Source organism: Bos grunniens, chromosome 29, assembly GCF_055505025.1.
Source record: "Bos grunniens cultivar Pamir isolate PY7600 chromosome 29, Bosgru_T2T1.0, whole genome shotgun sequence".
NCBI lineage: Eukaryota > Metazoa > Chordata > Mammalia > Artiodactyla > Bovidae > Bos > Bos grunniens.
Genome location: NC_141193.1, coordinates 49954292 through 49972429, shown reverse-complemented (window position 1 = coordinate 49972429; position 18138 = coordinate 49954292). Strand labels below are relative to the sequence as shown.

The window sequence follows — 18138 nt, the reverse complement described above, 5'->3', positions numbered from 1 at the left end:
TTTCGGGCCCCCGGGCTCCTGGCCCCAGGCGCTCGGGCAGAGGTCGGCCGGCCCACCCGCGCAGGGCGCATGCTCGGCGGCCGGGAGGCGGGAGGCGGGAGGCGGAAGGCGGGCTTGCTCCGCCGGCGCCCTCGGTCTGCAGGCGGCCACGCAGAGGCGGGAGCGCGCGCCCCGGGGCGGCGTAGTCCTGGAGACCCCCGAGCGATGGAAGCGGCGGCGCCGGCGGCGGCCGAGGCGGCTGGGCGCGAGGAGCTCGGTGGGTGCGGCGCGGGCGCGGGGGCCCGGGGCTGGCCGTCGGCCTCGGCCCGGGGGTGCGGGCGCCCTGCCGCCCCGCCCGCGGCTCGGGGTGCGCGGTGCTCGAGCAGGCGGGGTTGTCAGTGGGCTTCTTGCGGGGCGTGGGTCTGGCGTGGGTTCGAACGTGAGAGGAGCCAAGTCCCCAGGACACTGGGGCGGACCGAGGCCGTGGAGGGGACTGACCTCGGGGTCCGCACCTGCGCAGGAGAGCGCGGTCAGGCGGGGAGCCAGGCCTGCAGAGGGTGTCAGAATGTGTGTGTGTGTGACAGAGTGAGTGTGTGACAGTGTGTGAGTGACTGTGTGAAAGTGTGTGTGACAATGTGAGAATGTGTGTGACAATGTGAGTGTGTGTGACAGTATGTGAGTGTGTGAGAGAGTGTGTGTGTCTGAGACTGTGTGAGAGTGTGAGTGTGACTGTGAGAGTGTGAGAGAGGGTGTGTGTGTGTGTGTGAGACAGTGTGTGTGACTGTGTGTGTGCGTGTGTGTGAATGTGTGACAGTGAGTGTGATAGTGTGATTGTGTGTGACAGTGTGTGTGTGTGTGTGTGAGTGAGAGAGAGTGAGTGTGTATGTGAGGTCGGGTGGCGTGCACTGAGTGTACGTGTCAAAGGCAAACCACAGCCTGCGCTGTGACTCGCACTGTTTTTTTCCAGCCGTGCTTTAAGGAAGTTGTCACAGTTGGGCTTTTCGGAGGAGGCACCCGGATCGGGAAAGCTGGTGAATCCTTAGCTTACTCTCCGCCCCCCGGGCGTGGCCATCGCTCTCTGATCGGACGCACACAGCTGTTGACTCCCTTGGCAAGCTTTTGTTTTCCTCCTTTCCTTTGGGGTCTTACCTTGGCGACGGGGAATATACAGCATTGTTTATGGTTTCCCGCTGTCAAAAGGAAAACAAAAGTAGAGATCGGAGTGGTAATAATATTGTTCCTCCCAGTTAAAAGCATCGTATTAGGAATATTTGTAATTCGTTGTTAAATCATTAAATGATTAAAAAAGAAGTTGAGGGAATTCCCTGGAGGTTGAGTGGTTAGGGTTCCTCCCTTCCATTGCAGAGGGCACAGGTTCCAACCCTAGGTCCGGGAGCTAAAATCCTGTTTGCGTCTTTAGGAAATACTTTATTATAGTAACAAGGAGACGTCCTGTAATACTGTGCACTTTGCAGTTGATTTCTTTCAAGTCCCAGTAATGGTAGAAATAAACATAGCGGTATTGAATATTTGCTGTGTGTCAAGTAGCGTAAGTGCTTTACCTACGTTTTGTCTCCTTTAATTCTCACAGTGATGAGTGAAGTAGGTGTAATTATTATCCTTGTTTTATAGATACAGTAATTTTAAGCTTATTAATGGTAGTACCCAGATAGGAACCCAGGTTTATCTGTTGTAAATTCGTTAATAACCCAACCCAGTGAGGATGTCGGGAAATGTGTATTCTCATGCATTACTGGTAAAAGCAGGGTAACATATTTATCCTTAAAAATGCACATATTGTTTGACCCAGCATTTCTGCTTCTAGAAATATTTCCCAAGGAAATAAGTCATGAAACATATCAACAGATGTTCATTATGTCATTTATAAAAGAGAAAAGCTGGTGACTATTTAAATGTTCAGTTAAAGGAAATTGTTTAGATAAATTGTGATATAGCTATATGGTCATATGCTGAATAGCCATTTAAAGTTACATGGGAAGATATTTGCCAGATATATTTTTACTAACTGAAAAAATTTTCTAAATTATTTTTTTTAAGTTGTGTCTGCTCATTAATTCAACACATATTTGTTGAGCTTCTCCCATGCAGTAGGCACTGCTTTAGGCATTTGGGATACATCTGTGAGCAACACAGATCAGATCAAGATTCTTGCTCTCATGGAACTTATACTCTAGTAAGAGGAAGCAGACAGTAAGCAGTAAGACTAGTATCAGTTAATGTATATGTGTGTGCTCAGTTGCTCAGTCGTGTCGGACTCTTGGCGACTCCATGGACTTTAGCCCACTAGGCTTCTCTGTCCATGAAATTTTCCAGGCAAGAATCCTGGAGTGGGTTGCCAATATCCAGGGGGATCTTCCCAACCTGGGGATCGAACCTGAGTCTCTTGCGACTCCAGCATTGGCAGGCAGATTCTTTACCGCTGCGCCACAATGATTACATTAGGCTAAAAGTGCTATGGAGAAAAAGAACAGAGTAAGGGAAATCAGGAATGAGAGGCAGGCTCGGCAGTTTATAGTGTTTTATAAAGTTGTCTAAATGGATTTTATTGAAACAGTGAGATTTGAACAAAGACTTGAAAGACGTTAGGGGATTAGTCAAGTGGATATCTGAAGACAGACTATTATAGGGAGAAAGAACAGCTGGAGTAATGACAGAAATAGCAAGAAGGGCCAGGAAGCTGAAGCAGAATGGTCAAGGTGGTGATAAAGCCAGATTATGTAGTGGTGTGGACGTCCCTATAAAGCCTTTAGCTTTTACTCTGAGAGAATAGGGAGCCAACGCAAGGTTTCAGGAGAGGAGAGACATGATCTGACTTTAATTCTAAAGGATCACTCTGGCTGCTGTGTGAAGAATAGACTTAAGGGGGCAAAAGTAGAAGCAGGTTATTTCAGCAAATCAGCAAACAGATGGACTTGTCCTTCACAGCAGTGTGGTAGCAGCATGGAGGATGGAGAGAAATGCTTAGACTCTGGGTATATAAAGCAGAACCAGAATGATTTCCTGACAGGTTAGATGTGGAGTGATGGTGCAACAGAGGAGACAAGGATAACTCCAGGGACCTGCATGTCTGGAAGAATGGAACTGCCATCATCTGAGATGTTGTGGTGGTTTTATAGTATGTCTGCAAATTCTTTGATGTTTCTCTCTTCTAGAGGAGGAACTTAATTCCCTTCCCTTTGAATGTGGGCTGTATTTAGTGACTTGTTTCTAGTGAATAGATATGATGGAAATGGTGATGAAATCGTGGAAATGGTGGCAGTGACCCCAAAGCTGGGTCCTGAAAGGCACTGTGCCGTGCTCTGTCTTTTGGATCGGTTCCTTGCAGGGAAGCCTGCCGTGCTGTGAGGATACCCAGGCAGCCATAAGGAAGAGCCCATGTGTCATGGAACCGAGGCCTCCTGATGCAGACAGCAAGTTCCCATGGTTAAAGCTGGGCAGAGAAGGCTTGGTGGTGAAGATCAGGAGTTTAGTTTGAGGCTTGCTAAGTTTGAGATGTCTGTTAGATTTGGAAGTGCAGATGTTGAGTAGGCAATGGGATTTATGTCTAGAGTTAGTGAGAAGCCCAGTCTGGAGATAAATATTTGGAAGTCATCAACATGTAGATAGCATTTAAAGCCGTAGGGCTGACTGAAAATAAACTGAAGTGAATTAACATGTTTGTGTATACTCTAAAATGTTGCCAGTGGTAGTTTCTAGGTAACGAGGTCATTTTAATTAAAATTGCTTATCTTTATATTTTCTAATTTTCTACAATGACCAAATATTATTTGATTTAAAAAAGAATTTAAAAAATTGGCTGTCTATGTGAAAAGCACTAGTAGAGTTGTTAAGATACAGGTTTCCTTGAGCTTAAGGTCCAGACTTTATTTCAGAGCGAATAGGAACCTCTGGAAGCTTTCGTGCTGTACATATGCTCTCTGCCTCAGAAGTGGATAAAATAGTTACTGTTTCTATCTTATATATGGTAGTATATAGATTTAGGTGGCAACATTATGTTATTTTTTAGAAAGGAAGTTTTCTACTTTAGTTTATCCATTGTCAAAATATAAGTGGCTTCTTTTGCTATTATAAAAGTAAGGCAAGTTTATTACTTTCTTCTTATTTTTTACATTTTCCAGAGAAAGACAGAAAAAGGTACTCATGCTTTCGTTGTCTGTATCTATCCTTGTTAACTTATTCACATTTTGTATTATTTCCTTTTTTAAATTTATATTTAACTTTTAAAACATCATTGCACTCATGCTGTGATTATCTAGCTTTTTCTTCCTCAAGAGTTGGTATATTATCTCTGTTTTGTTCAGACATTGAAAGCCATAATTTAATGTCAGTGTCATAGTTTACAAAGTGGATGTACTCTAGTGAATTGATCAATTTCCTGATTGTTACACATTTAGGTTGTTCCCAAATTTTAAGCAAAAATTTTGTTTTGATTAACATCTTTGTGCAGAAATCCTTTTCTTCATATACTACATTTGCAGACGTGGGATTACTCAGTGAAAAGGATAAATATTTTAAAGATTTCAATTCATATTGCTGAATGAATGTGATTGTTCTTTATTCTGATGATAATTGGAAATTTCAGGTTGATTTTGGGTTAGGAAATTGAGATTGAAAAGAGCATAAAAACAAAGCTAAAGAATGTTCCAGTATCTTAAAGCATAGCTTTACTGTTATGAAAACCTGTTGTACTGAGTTCCAGTTAGCACTAGGATAATAATGGTAGCTGCCTAAATCTTATCTCTCCACATATCCTCTCCTGAAACCTGTTAATTCAACAAGATCACAAGAAAACACATTTATGAAATTATTCTTTTAGTATAGGAGACCAAGGATACCACAAACTTCAGATAATCTGTGCTACTGCTGCTGCTGCTAAGTCGCTTCAGTCGTGTCCGACTCTGTGCGACCCCAGAGACGGAAGCCTACCAGGCTCCCCGGTCCCTGGGATTCTCCAGGCAAGAACACTGGAGTGGGTTGCCATTTCCTTCTCCAGTGCATGAAAGTGAAAAGTGAAAGTGAAGTCGGTCAGTCGTGTCCGACTCCTAGCGACCCCATGGACTACAGCCTACCAGGCTCCTCTGTCCATGGGATTTTCCAGGCAAGAGTACTGGAGTGGGGTGCCATTGCCTTCTCCGAGATAATCTGTAGATAGAAAAATAAACAGACAGTTTCCAGCAGAGATCCTTTTGCTGCTGCAAACATGGAGAGTGGAGCAGTCTCTGTGGAAAAGAGGAGATGGAGCAGGAGGCTTGGAAGAAGCGCAGTGAAAATCTCCTTCAGAAAGGGAAAGTGTAAAGCATGGTATATATTTATAATGGAGTACTACTCAGCCATAAAAAAGAATGAAATCCTGCCATTTGAAACAACGTGTATGGACTTGGAGGACATTATGCTAAGTGAAATAAGTCAGACAAATACTGTATGATATCACTTATACGTGGAATCTAAAAAATATACCAAACTAGTGAATATAACAAAAAGGCTGACTCATAGAGGACAAAATAGTAGATACCAGTGGGGAAAGGGAAGCAGGGAGGGGCAATATAGGGTCAGAAGATTAAGAGGTACAAATAATTAGATATAAAAGCTGCATGCAACATGGGGAATATAGCCAATATTTTATAGTAACTATAAATGGAGTATAACCTCTAGAAATTGTGAACCACTGTATGTATACCTGTAACTTACATAATATTGTACAACAATATTAAAAAGCTTTTTAATTAAAAGATAAAAATATGATTGCCATTTATGTACTCAGTATGATTTGACGCTAACAAGAGATAAAAGTTCATTGGACTTTTATCTCTTCACTTTTCCATACCATAATTCTATCATCATTTACTATAAACCTCATGGAGACAAAGTAGAAGACGTGTTACAGTGAATACTTCCGCTTTTCACCTGCACTGCTTAGTCCAAACAAAACATCCAGCAGTTAAGTCTAGTTGTTTCTTTCTAAATATGGTAAAACTATTAATGTGCATTCTAAATATGGTAAAAGTATTAATGTGCATTAACTTAGGGTGGAAATAGTAAAGATGAGTAAAATTGCATGGGCTTCTATTAAAAACTTCATTTACACCAGTGTTAACTCAATTTTTAAAATGATGGTGAAGCACTTTTTTTTCTTTTTCAGATATGGATGTAATGAGGCCCTTAATAAATGAGCAGAATTTTGATGGGACATCGGATGAAGAACAGGAGCAGGAGCTTCTGCCTGTTCAGAAGCATCACCAGCTTGATGATCAAGAGGGTATTTCGTGAGTAATTAGGGTTTAAAATGTCTTTTTCTCTTTTGATTCACTGTATATTTTGTAATCATCTTCTACAGACCAGGCACTGGATACTGCAGAAGTCACAAAGATGAGTAAGACATAGTCCTCACCCTCAAGAGAGTCATAGTCTATTTGGGAAAGAAGAAAAACATCTAAATTACAGAGCAGTGTATAGGAATCACTGCATGATGAAAGTGAAAGTCGCTTAGTTGTATCTGGCTCTTCTCAACCACATGGACTATACAGTCCATGGAATTCTCCAGGCCAGAATACTGGAGTGGGTAGCCTTTCCCTTCTCCAGGGGATCTTCCCAACCCAAGAATCAAACCCAAGTCTCCCGCATTGCAGGTGGATTCTTTACCAGCTGAGCCACAAGGGAAGTCTAAGAATACTGGAGTGGGTAGCCTATTTCTTCTCCAGGGGATCTTCCAGACCCAGGAATCAAACCGGGGTCTCCTGCATTGCAGGCAGATTCCTTACCAGCTGAGCTACCAGGGAAGCCCCCTCACTACATGATAATATATATCAAACGCTATGAATCTTGAAAGTAGGGGGATTGGATTGAGAGGAATAGAATTTTCAGAGAAGGGGCTTCTGCAATGTTTAGGAGTTAGACTCTGGGAAGTAGGCAGTAAACAGTTCTTTATGTCGAGCGAATGGTGTGAAGCAGTCATGGTCTCAGGAAAGCAGTAAATATTTAAAAAATCTTTTTTGTTATTTTGTCATCATTAATACATTTGAGTAAGTTATTATTCTAATGATAATTTGATAGTTAAGCAAAGTAACATTTTTATTGACCAAAGAAGAATAGTATAAGCTAATAAAAATTTTAGATAAGCATTTTTTTTTCAAAATTAAAAATTTGTGCCCTTCTTCCTAGTTTAATTTGTGTTTTCTTGGCCAAGAGACTCTTCAAATGCCTCTTGGAATGCTTTCTTAGGTGAAATCCCTTGGGAGTTCATGATTGTAAAAGCTGATTAGTATTTATCTTACTTGATGATATACACAGTTTTAGAAATTGTATATTTTTTCTTTTAATTAACTTCCTCTGAGGGTGATAATCATAGATAAACTATGTTTAATGTCATGATTGCATAGTGCAGTAAATTGCTGTCTTACCAGCTTAGCTGTATATAATATTCAGCATTGTTCTGAATATCATAGCAGCAAAGAATCTTATGAGAAAATTGCCCTTCCTTTATTACTTTAATATGTACAAAAATACTTTCATTTAACTCATTTAATCTCCATAATAACCCTCTATATTCTGCTTTTAAAGCGCAATGGTAGGACTTGAGCCAGATATAACTTCTGGCTCCTTTAGCTTCTGGTCGCATGGAAATGTTAGTTTGATTCCTTGCCTAGATAAATTTTTAGTTCCCTTCTGATGCTAAAACCATGGTCATGTAATGTTAATAGCTTTTGTTCTAAAATGTTTAATTCTTACAACTTCTACTTTTCAGGTTTGTACAAACTCTTATTCATCTTCTTAAAGGAAACATTGGAACTGGTCTTTTAGGACTTCCACTAGCAATAAAAAATGCAGGCATAGTGGTAAGACTCATCTTTGTAATCTCTAGTTAAAATACAGTCACCAGTCTTAATTTACAGCAAAATTTAGAGCAAGTTAACATCTAGCCTAGTCATATATAACCTGGTCATGTGACAACTAGATAGTCATTTAGCTATTGTTGTTAAAATTATATGCACTGTGATAATATCTAACTAAAAATGAAAATTAATTACTCTTTTCATTTCTACCTAATTACTTGTTTACAATATTTAACAGATCCTAAATCAGTATCTGATTTTTCCAAATATAGTTAGATCTTATTAGCCTTTTGGATTTGGATTTGGATTTCCAGATATAGTTAGATCTTATTAGCTTTTTGGATTTTCAGGAATTTAAGTGATACATTCATAGCAACAGATATATTTATAGAGTATTAGTATTGGTGAAATTTTATAGTTTTTTAGATTCTGAATAAAATACATAGTTTTCAGGTTTTAAGAATAATAGTTATAAAAAAAGAATAACAATGTCTTTTGAAAACAAATATTCAAAGAGTTTGTTGGAACCAATTATTGTAATTATAGAGAATCCTGATAAGGGAGTATTCAGTTATGAACTAATGAAATTGTATTTAACATTTTTTTTAAAAATTTTATTTTATTTTTAATCTTTACATAATTGTATTAGTTTTGCCAAATATCAAAATGAATCCACCACAGGTATACATGTGTTCCCCATCCTGAACCCTCCTCCCTCCTCCCTCCCCTGTATTTAACATTTTTTAACTGATGAATTTTCTTAAGAAGAGTTTTAACTATCATTTTGGACTCTGTCCATCCTAATTTAGAGAAACTGAAAAATTTCTGATTATAAAAATAACTTTGGCAATATTTTGTCTGTCAATAATCTACGCATCACTTTAATTTTTGTAAATGAATACTTGAAATTTTTATGTACCACTTTTTCAAATAATTATTTTCTAGGCACAGTTTCTCAGGTGTGGTTCTCAACAAGTGATACACAGAAGTAGATTGCCTACAATCTCAGATGATACAGTGCTTTTTAGTAACTTAGATAATGTTTTATGGTTGCGTATACTTTTAATGGTAGAATACCAGTTGTCACAGACTTGCCATCTGATGTTAAATATCACACTGTATTCTATTCTATTGTGTGGCATATCTATATTCTACGTTCATAGGTTTGGATAGTCAAGTTGATAAGAGGTAATCATATGTGGTTGTCTTAAATATTACTAAATTCTTTCTGTATCAAATCCATTAATTTCTATTATGCAAATCATTCTTTAATCATTTTGTCTAACAAATATTTATTTGTTACTGAAAATTTGTCAGTGACAGTAGTCTGTTATTTCATTGTTTGTAAGATAATTTAATTTTTATTAAACTTAAATATTTAAAACTTCTGTTTTTCCCACAGCTTGGACCAATCAGCCTTGTGTTTATAGGAATTATTTCTGTTCACTGTATGCACATTTTGGTACGTTGCAGTCACTTTCTATGTCAGAGGTAAATGTGGATTTGTTAAGTCTATTTAATTTATTTTAAAGCTATATAGTTTTTAAAGGATAAAATAGTCTTATATTTCTACTGTGCTTTGCAACTAGACATTTGTTACATAGACAATTCTAAGTGAATAATTACGGAGAAAGGTAGCATTTTATATGATTGAAATCTGGTCAGCATGAATATACTTCTTTTAAAAGTAGTGAAATCAAATTTTTTTAATATAGTGTAAATGAAAAAAATCAGGGAAGATATATGGGGAAAAAGGAGGCAGCAGGGCTACTTTTAGTTAAAAAATAATGGTCATTTTGTTACTAATTTCATTTTGAGTATAAGACCTTTTATGCTCTTTGCTGATATGTGGGTTGGTAGATAGTAAAATAATATTTGTTTTATTTTTGTATCAAAATGTTTCTATTGGATAGTGAACCAACTTTTAAACAAACATTGTCTATTCTGGCAAACTAATATTCTAACTTTAACTCACTTTTGTTGTTGCTAAATGTTCTTAAAACTTTAGGCAGGTCATTTATGATCTTTAAATAACACTGTATACTTGAAAAAATAGAAGAGAGAATGTGGCTATTAGATTATTAAATAGGGTAATTTATGTGACAATATATTATAAAGCCCTGTATGGGTTTTAAAAAATAGTGCTGTTATAAGAATGGAATAATTTAGGCATGAACAGTGTAGTTGATGTTTTTAGATAATTGAAATATTTAAATCAGTGAAACACAAATATTATATTATATGAATTTAACAATTATATAAACTTTAACAGTGGGTTAAAACCTAATATATTGGTTAAAAAGATATATAAAAACTTTAAATTTCATGAGATGTCTTTAGAAATATGCAAGTCTCCAAATTTCAAAAACTCCTCTGTCAGTATATAGTCCATTTATTGATGTTCTTTTCAAGAAATGGATTTATGGAACAGTTTAAAATTTTTCTTTTTCATATGCATGTATGTCATTACATTTCAGGTTTAAAAAGTCAACATTAGGATATAGTGACACCGTGAGTTTTGCTATGGAAGTAAGTCCTTGGAGTTGTCTGCAGAAGCAAACAGTATGGGGGCGGTAAGTACTTGCTATGTTATTAATATATAGTTATCAATATAGGTATGTTAATCTGATAAAGTACATTAATAGAAGTATAATAAAATTGGGGGGAGACATAAGTTTTAGAGTTAAATGGACTTGGGTTCAAATTTCAGCTCTATAATTTTACAAATTTATGATCTGGGTTAAAGAATTTTTATTTTATTTGAGTTTTTTCACTATCAAGTGAGTTTACAATAATACTTCACAGAATTATAATGATAGTTGAAATAAAATGATATTTATAAAGCACCTAGCTAGCCTATGACGTAATCATGTTCAATAATTTTTAAGTAAAGGAAAAAAAGCAAGAAAAATGTTGCAATCTCTATTTCAAATAAAATTGTAATGTTTAGCCCATATTCATAAGACATCTGAAGTATGTATTTTAATATAATGTTATTTTTATCATTGTATACTTTAAATGTAACTTTATTGTTGGCAGACATGGCTAATCAAAATCAGGTGAACAGAAGACTGGAAAATAAGCATAGGCAGTTTACAGCATGCTAACCAAGCTACAAATAATGTGTGTGGTGGGAGTTAAAAGAAGGAAAAGGATGGTGTTAGCAGAGTGGTTTATGGTTTGATTTTGAGGAAGTTAGATGTGTCTGTGAGCTGCTCAGCGTTTCCGGCCTGATACACTGTGCGGGAGAAGGAAGGAAGCCGAGCCCAATGCCCTGGGGAGTGCCTCCAGGACCCGTCTTCCTCCTCCTCCTGCCAGTCTAAAGGCAGCTTTGTCTGCTTTTCCTGTCTAAAAGAATGGCTTTCAGACAGAAGTGACTGGGATGAATGTTGGTAAAGGGTACTAAAATTAAAGGTGAGTGAAGAGATCTTAAAGAAATACTTAAATGTAATTCATCAGAGAGAAGAAATTTGGATACATTTCAAGGTACCAAGATTATTTACACATGAGATCCCTGAAGAACCATGAAGAAAGAGAGTTATGGCAAGAATGAAAATAGGCAAGGGCCCTTCCAGCGCCACATGGGAGGAGGAGGGTTTGTTGACTTTTAGACTAGACTGCTTGATAGCTTGACATTAATGGTCAAACAAGAGACTGTAATGAATTAGTAAGTGCAAGCTCGTTCCCAGAACAATAGGCGGAGGTGTAGACTGTGTACTAATAATATGTAGGCAGACTTTTAACTTGATTATAATCATACCCAAATAATGCTAATTTGGCCAGTGATTTCCCTTCCCCACTTCCATACCCGCTGTGTTATGTGGCTGGAATTGTTTAGAGTATCTGAAAAACTGTGCACAGAGCGAAGCGCCTGGAGACGTCTCTGGTGGAATGATAAGGACCATGCCCCCAGTCCTTTCCCATTTCATATTATTAGTGATTTGGATGGTGGGGAATATGCTCATCCTATTTGCTGGGAAATACACTAGTTTGACCTGAAAAAGATCTTGAGAAACAGGAGAGATGGGCTTAATGTAATTGATGAGATGTTTTCATGAAATCACTTTATATATAGATACCCTTATTAATCTGTTGATTTTCAGAAGTAAATAATGGGAAAATTGGGAACTTTTAAGTATTATAACATTTTTTGCTCAATAATATGTCTAGTGATATGCAGATCATAAATATGTGCTCTTTGTGGAAAATAAATATTTTAAGCAAATAGAAAAAAGTGGAAGCAGTGACAGATTTTATTTTCTTGGGCTCCAAAATCACTGCAGATGGTGACTGCAGCCATGAAATTGAAGATACTTGTTCCTTGGAAGAAAAGCTATGACAAATCTAGACAGCATATTAAAATGCAGAGATATCACTTTGCTGACAAGGTCCATGTAGTCAAAGCTATGGTTTTTCTAGTAATTGTGTCTGGATGTGAGAGTTGGATCATGAAGAAGGCTGAGCACCAAAGAATTCATGCTTTCAAATTGTGGTGTTGGAGAAGAGTCTTGAGAGTCCCTTGGACTGCAGGGATATCAAACCAGTCAATCCTAAAGGAAATCAGTCCTGAATGTTCATTGGAAGGACTGATGTTGAAGCTCCAATACTTTGACCACCTGATGTGAAGAGCCAATTCTTTGGGAAAAAACCCTGATACTGGGAAAGATTGAAGGCAAAAGGAGAAGGGGGCGGCAGAGGATTAGATGGTTAGATAGCATCACTGATTCAGTGGACATGAATTTGAGCAAACTCAGGAAGATAGTGAAGGTCAGGGGAGCCTAGTGTGCTGCAGTCCATGGGGTTGCAAAGCATTGGATGTGACTTAGCGATTAAACAACAACAACATTATGAAATGTTTCAAAATAGTTAAAAGGGAAAAAATATATTGGCATTTCTTCAGCTCTTACTAATACTTATTTGTGGGTATCCCTTTTTAGGAATGTGGTTGACTTTTTTCTGGTGATAACACAGCTGGGATTCTGTAGTGTGTATATTGTCTTCTTAGCTGAAAATGTGAAACAAGTAAGTGTTTTTCTCCAGTTTTTGAAATCATTTTCTTCTGATGCCACAGTTATGGCATCATATTTAGATATGACATCAAACATAGATGGTTTGCAGTCTTGGTAGAGACTGTCAGTTTAAACAAACATGCAAAGCACTGAAATAAAAAAAGCTCTTTTAGCACAATGCCAAAGTACATTTCTTTATGTGCTTTAACTGATAGTTGGCCTGTATTATTCTTACTTTACCATCTGTTTTTATTTAGTTAGTCAATAAATTTTATTAATTATCCACATGTGCATGGTACAACTGTAGGCATTACTCAGTAATCTAGAGTACTTCTGTAGGTATTTTAATGCAAAATCATGTGAATATGTGTACTAAAGAATCTATATACCTAGTATATATTTGAGCTTCCCTCGTGGCTCAGCTGGTAAAGAATCTGTCTGCAATGCAGGAGACCCAGGTTCAATCCCTGGGTTGGGAAGATCCCCTGGAGAAGGGAAAGGCTACCCACTCCAGTATTCTGGCCTGGAATTCCATGGACTGTATAGTCCATGGGGTCGCAAAGAGTCAGACATGACTGAGCGACTTTCAAGTATATATTTGACTCACTTTTCTAAGTATAAGATAACTTCATTTTATATTTAGACCAAGATTTGGCAACCATTTTTTGTAAAGGGCTAGATAGTAAGTATTTTCAGTTTTGCAGGCTGTATGATCTCTGTCTCAACTCAGCCGTAGACAATAATATGTTATATATGGCTGTATTCCTATAAAATTTTATTTGCAAAAATAGATGGTAGGTTTTGGTCTGGGGGCCATAGTTTGATAAAGCCATCCTTTTAGATTTTTAATGGTGGAAAGGGTCACTGAGTCATTCTTTTATAAATAAGAGAGGTGATGCTTTTATCAGCATTATTCATCATTGATGATGTGCTTTTGATTTTACAAGTATTTAATTCTTCAAGTCATATAGTTTTAGGATTGCTACTGCTAAGTTGCTTCAGTCATGTCCGACTGTGCGACCCCATAGACGGCAGCCCACCAGGCTCCCCTGTCCCTGGGGTTCTCCAGGCAAGAACACTGGAGTGGGTTGCCATTTCCTTCTCCAGTGCATGAAAGTGAAAAGGGAAAGTGAAGTCGCTCAGTCGCGTCCGACTCTTAGCGACCCCATGGACTGCAGCCTACCAGGCTCCTCCGTCCATAGGATTTTCCAGGCAAGAGTACTGGAGTGGGGTGCCATCACCTTCCTCGAATTTTAGGATTACTGACTCAGTTAAGAGGCTATTTAATGTCAAGATAAGATATCCCATTTTGGCAGTTATTTTATAGAATATGGTGGAAATGGTGCCTTTCTAGGATTGTGCAACATGGTAGTAGTGAATGTTTTCTATCATCCCCTAAGAGAGCTACCAACAAGCTTGACTTAAAGTTATAGATAATGCTCATAATGCTTTATGATCCTATATTTATAAACTGTGATACAGTTTAATTTTTGCAAGTGCACTGTAATATAAGTATTATGCTCATTTTATGAATGAGGATACAGAGTCTCACAGAGCATGAGCAATGTGCCCCAGGTCATGTAAATTAGGCAGAAACCTAAATGCCTCATACAGCTGCCACACTACTGTTCTTCCTAGGGCAGGGCATTGTCTGATTTAGTTGTGAGTATGTGTATGACACAGACTATGTAAGTACATAAAATAAATATCTGTAAGCTCAGGATTGGTGACTTTCTTCTATGAAATGTTATCAGTTGCCTCCAAAGTTGAATGGAAGAACTTTACTCATTTGCACATATCATAAGACCAGGTAGAAAAAGTGACTCTCTGGAAGGTAAGGAGAAGCTTGCAGTTGATAGAAAGATGAAAGTTCTTTTGCAGCCCAAAGAGCAATATGGAAAAACACATTGAGGCAGATGTGAGAAAAGTTGAAAGCAATGCTAAGCACCTCACCTTAGAGAGCAGACAGATGATCACTGAAACAGCATCATCAGACATTGCCCCTCTCTGCAGAAGTGTCCTCACATTTGAGAGCAGTCTCCAATAAAGGACACACAGGTTGATTAAACCGTACTAATTGCTACTACTTTTACAGTTAAAACCTGTAAGGTTATTACCACCTTGATCTGCCTAAAACTGAAGGTTCAGTATTACATTGAACCAAAGAATTAAGAGTTTAGTTCCCGTATGGAGTTGTGCGTCTCTTGGTCTGTAGCTGCTGCATGGCTGTTCTTGGTCCCGTTAAGCCGCTGTGGACAGTTGGCGGGGTGAGGTACTGTGGCGCTTCCAGTGAGGCTGGTCCATCGTGGTTATAGTAGCTTCTCGCTGCTCTTACGTTAGAATGCTCAAGAAAAGGTCAGATAGACAAAATAGTGTATGGGTATGAAGAACAGGGAAGGGCTATTACATTCAGAGAAAAAAAATGTTGTGATACCAAAGACCATGGACTTCAGAGTCAAAAGATCTGAATTCAGGTGCATGCTCTCAGTTTTAACTTACACTTTGGGTAAGACCCCTTATTCCTGGTCAAGCCTCAATTTCCTTATTTGTAAAATAGGAACAATAGCAAAATCTCGCATATTCCTCATAGCCTTATTGTGAGGCTCAGCTGATGAAAGGTTGGTGAAAGCCTTTATACAATGCATTATGCATTGTATATGCAGTATGCAAATATAGCATATTATAGCTTTAATTCTGCATTTTAGCTATGCTGAAGAACATCATCTGCCTTTGGAATTTTAACCATTAAATCACTGAATTGAAAAGTTAATAAATTGTAGAATTTAGTAAATTTGAGCTCTACTGGAAGCAACTGAATTTAGTAATTTTATCTTATAATATTTATTTCAGTGTTTTGCATTTTGGTAAACATGTGAGAGCGTAGGAAGTCCTATTAGATAGCCAATCTCTGTCTCTAGAGGGCACCGAAGGACTCAAATGTTTACCTGAATCTTGCTCTGGGTATGTATCGATATTTTTATTTTACTTTATTTTTCAATCTTGAGAATTTCCTATAACCGTCTTTCTGCCAAAGAATACTAAACTATTATGAGAGGTTTGTGATAGAATTGATGTGAAATTCCCAAGCACCTAACAACTCAAACAACCCTTTTTAAAATTGGTTATATGACTACTTTTCTCTTGCCAGGAATCCTTGATAGAGCTTAACTCTATTATTACCTCATCTTGATTATGGGAGGTACTTCTTTGAATACCTGTACTTCAGAAGTATTTGGTTGTAAATAATTTGATGACAGAGAAAATTGAATCAACAAATAAAATATCTTCTTAAAAGCCCAGTGCTGTAAACAATCAATTTTGCTACTATTTCAAGTTATAGAAGATAAAATAGAAAGTTTTAATGGCCAATTATAAGATAAATGAGAGCCGTGCATTTCTTAAATGGTCCATGGCATAACCTGAGAGTCTGCTAGTCCAGTATGAGTTATAAGTTGCCAACATAACTTAAAACTAGTAGGTATAGTCCCTGCAATTTAAGATGATAATGTACATTTGTAGTGACACTAAACATTACTTATTGTGGGTAAGGGTAAAATTAACCTCCTGATTTATTAATCATGTCAGAATTGTGTTCTGTACTTCTGACTTGTTGCCCTCCTAGTGCCGTATTTCAGGGGGGAGAGATGTCACGGAGGGGACCGGGGGCTCCTTGGGCAGGCCCCTTGTTAAGGCTTGCAGCATTTTGATCAGGTGACCGTGTACCTGTCCACGCTAGATTCTTGGGTCTCAGACCTGGGTTTGAATCCTAGAACCACCACTTACTGGCTTGATATCATATAGAGTTTTGTTTTTTACTTTCCCTAAACCTCAGTTTCCTCAACTATAAAATGGAAATTAATATTACCACCCACCTCTAGAGAGTTGTTTTGAGGATTAAATGAGATGTTGCATATCAAGTATTTAGTTCAGTACTTGACACAGTGTATATAAATCATAATTTTCTTTATATTTCTCCTTCATGAGTATAAGTTGGTGGAAGTTTTCCGTCCCCTCTTCCTTAGTCTCCTGGTAATCCTGTATAGGTTCATGAAGGGTTCCTGGAGAGTAAAGTTCAGTACCTGACACATACAAAATACTCAGAAAATACTTGCTGTTACTACTGTAAGTTTTGGTTCTTAATTTATATATCCAGAGATGTGATAATGTCATTATGTTCAAAGGAGGGTACAGTGTTTGGGGCAAATAGATTTTCACTGATATTTTTATTTTAGTATGATCTGCCTCTTCTGTGAGTTTTTAAGATTATTTGTAAAGTCCTCTATAATTTCATTTCTATTTTTGTAAGTTGGACTATTTGATTAATTGAATCAGGGACAATTTTTAATATATGGAGCCTATAAATTATGGAATCTCTTTTGGAAGCTAAATATTGGTTTATAGAAATAGCTGAATAAATTTTGAGGTAAAGTTGGTTTATCTTATAGGAGCTTTTTGCTCTGACAAAAATTTATTGTCTAGCATGCCGAAGATAACTGATTTTTAATAAATATTTATTGACAGTGATACTAATTCATCAACAGTTGCTTTATAGAATACCTTTAAAATTGGGCTCTGATTTCTGAGTTTCATTTGGATTACTGTACATTTCTAAAAGGCACTTGGAGATTGTTTTCTGCTTTGAACAAACTGTGTTAATAGACTACCCAATGGCCATTCTAGACAAGCATACTTCTACTTTTGATTATCTCAGAAGCAGACTGAGCCTTTGCAGTCATCACGAGTGTCACAGTCACAAAGCTTCGAAATGCATTAGCAAGTCTGTCCTCATAAGTTTCTAGTGAGCTTTGTTTTCACAGTATTATAAAGGTATTTTGCAAAGAAGACTATTCTAATTATCCTTATATATATATATGTATTTCTAGGTTGCTAAATTGTCTTGAAACTATGTATTTTATTTATTGCAAAGGAATTTATCATAGAGTGTATATAGATCATAGTTTTCTTTATATTTCTCCTTCATGCTTATAAGTTAATGGAAGTTTTTGTCTTCCCTCTTCCTTATTCTCCTGGTAATCCTGTATAGGTTCATGAAGGGTTCCTGGAGAGTAAAGTGTTTGTTTTGAATAGTACCAATTCATCAAGTCCATGTGAGAGAAGAAGTATTGACCTAAGGATATATATGCTTTGCTTTCTTCCATTTTTAATTCTTTTGGTCTTCATTCGTGAGCTCAAGAATCTGTTTGTGCTTTCATTCCTTGCCAACATATCCATGGCTGTCAGTCTTGTGATAATTTATCAGTACGTTGTTAGGGTAAGTATAACATGTTTTTAACTGTGTC

General features: G+C 37.5%; 1 protein-coding gene across 3 annotated transcripts in view; it reads left to right on the top strand.

Moving 5' to 3' along the window:
- Positions 1-44: 44 nt before the first annotated feature.
- Positions 45-18138, top strand: part of SLC36A4 (solute carrier family 36 member 4) — a 41276-nt gene continuing 23182 nt past the window's right edge. The window contains exons 1-7 of one of the 3 annotated variants that reach the window (XM_086384044.1): positions 45-256; positions 6140-6263; positions 7742-7832; positions 9232-9320; positions 10307-10402; positions 12767-12851; positions 17883-18110. In XM_086384044.1, coding sequence (XP_086240170.1) covers positions 70-256; positions 6140-6263; positions 7742-7832; positions 9232-9320; positions 10307-10402; positions 12767-12851; positions 17883-18110 — 900 coding nt within the window. In that variant the 5' untranslated portion in view covers positions 45-69. Of the gene's footprint in view, positions 257-6139; positions 6264-7741; positions 7833-9231; positions 9321-10306; positions 10403-12766; positions 12852-17882; positions 18111-18138 lie in introns of those variants that run through there. The other 2 variants (XM_086384045.1, XM_086384046.1) reach the window with 2 other exon arrangements.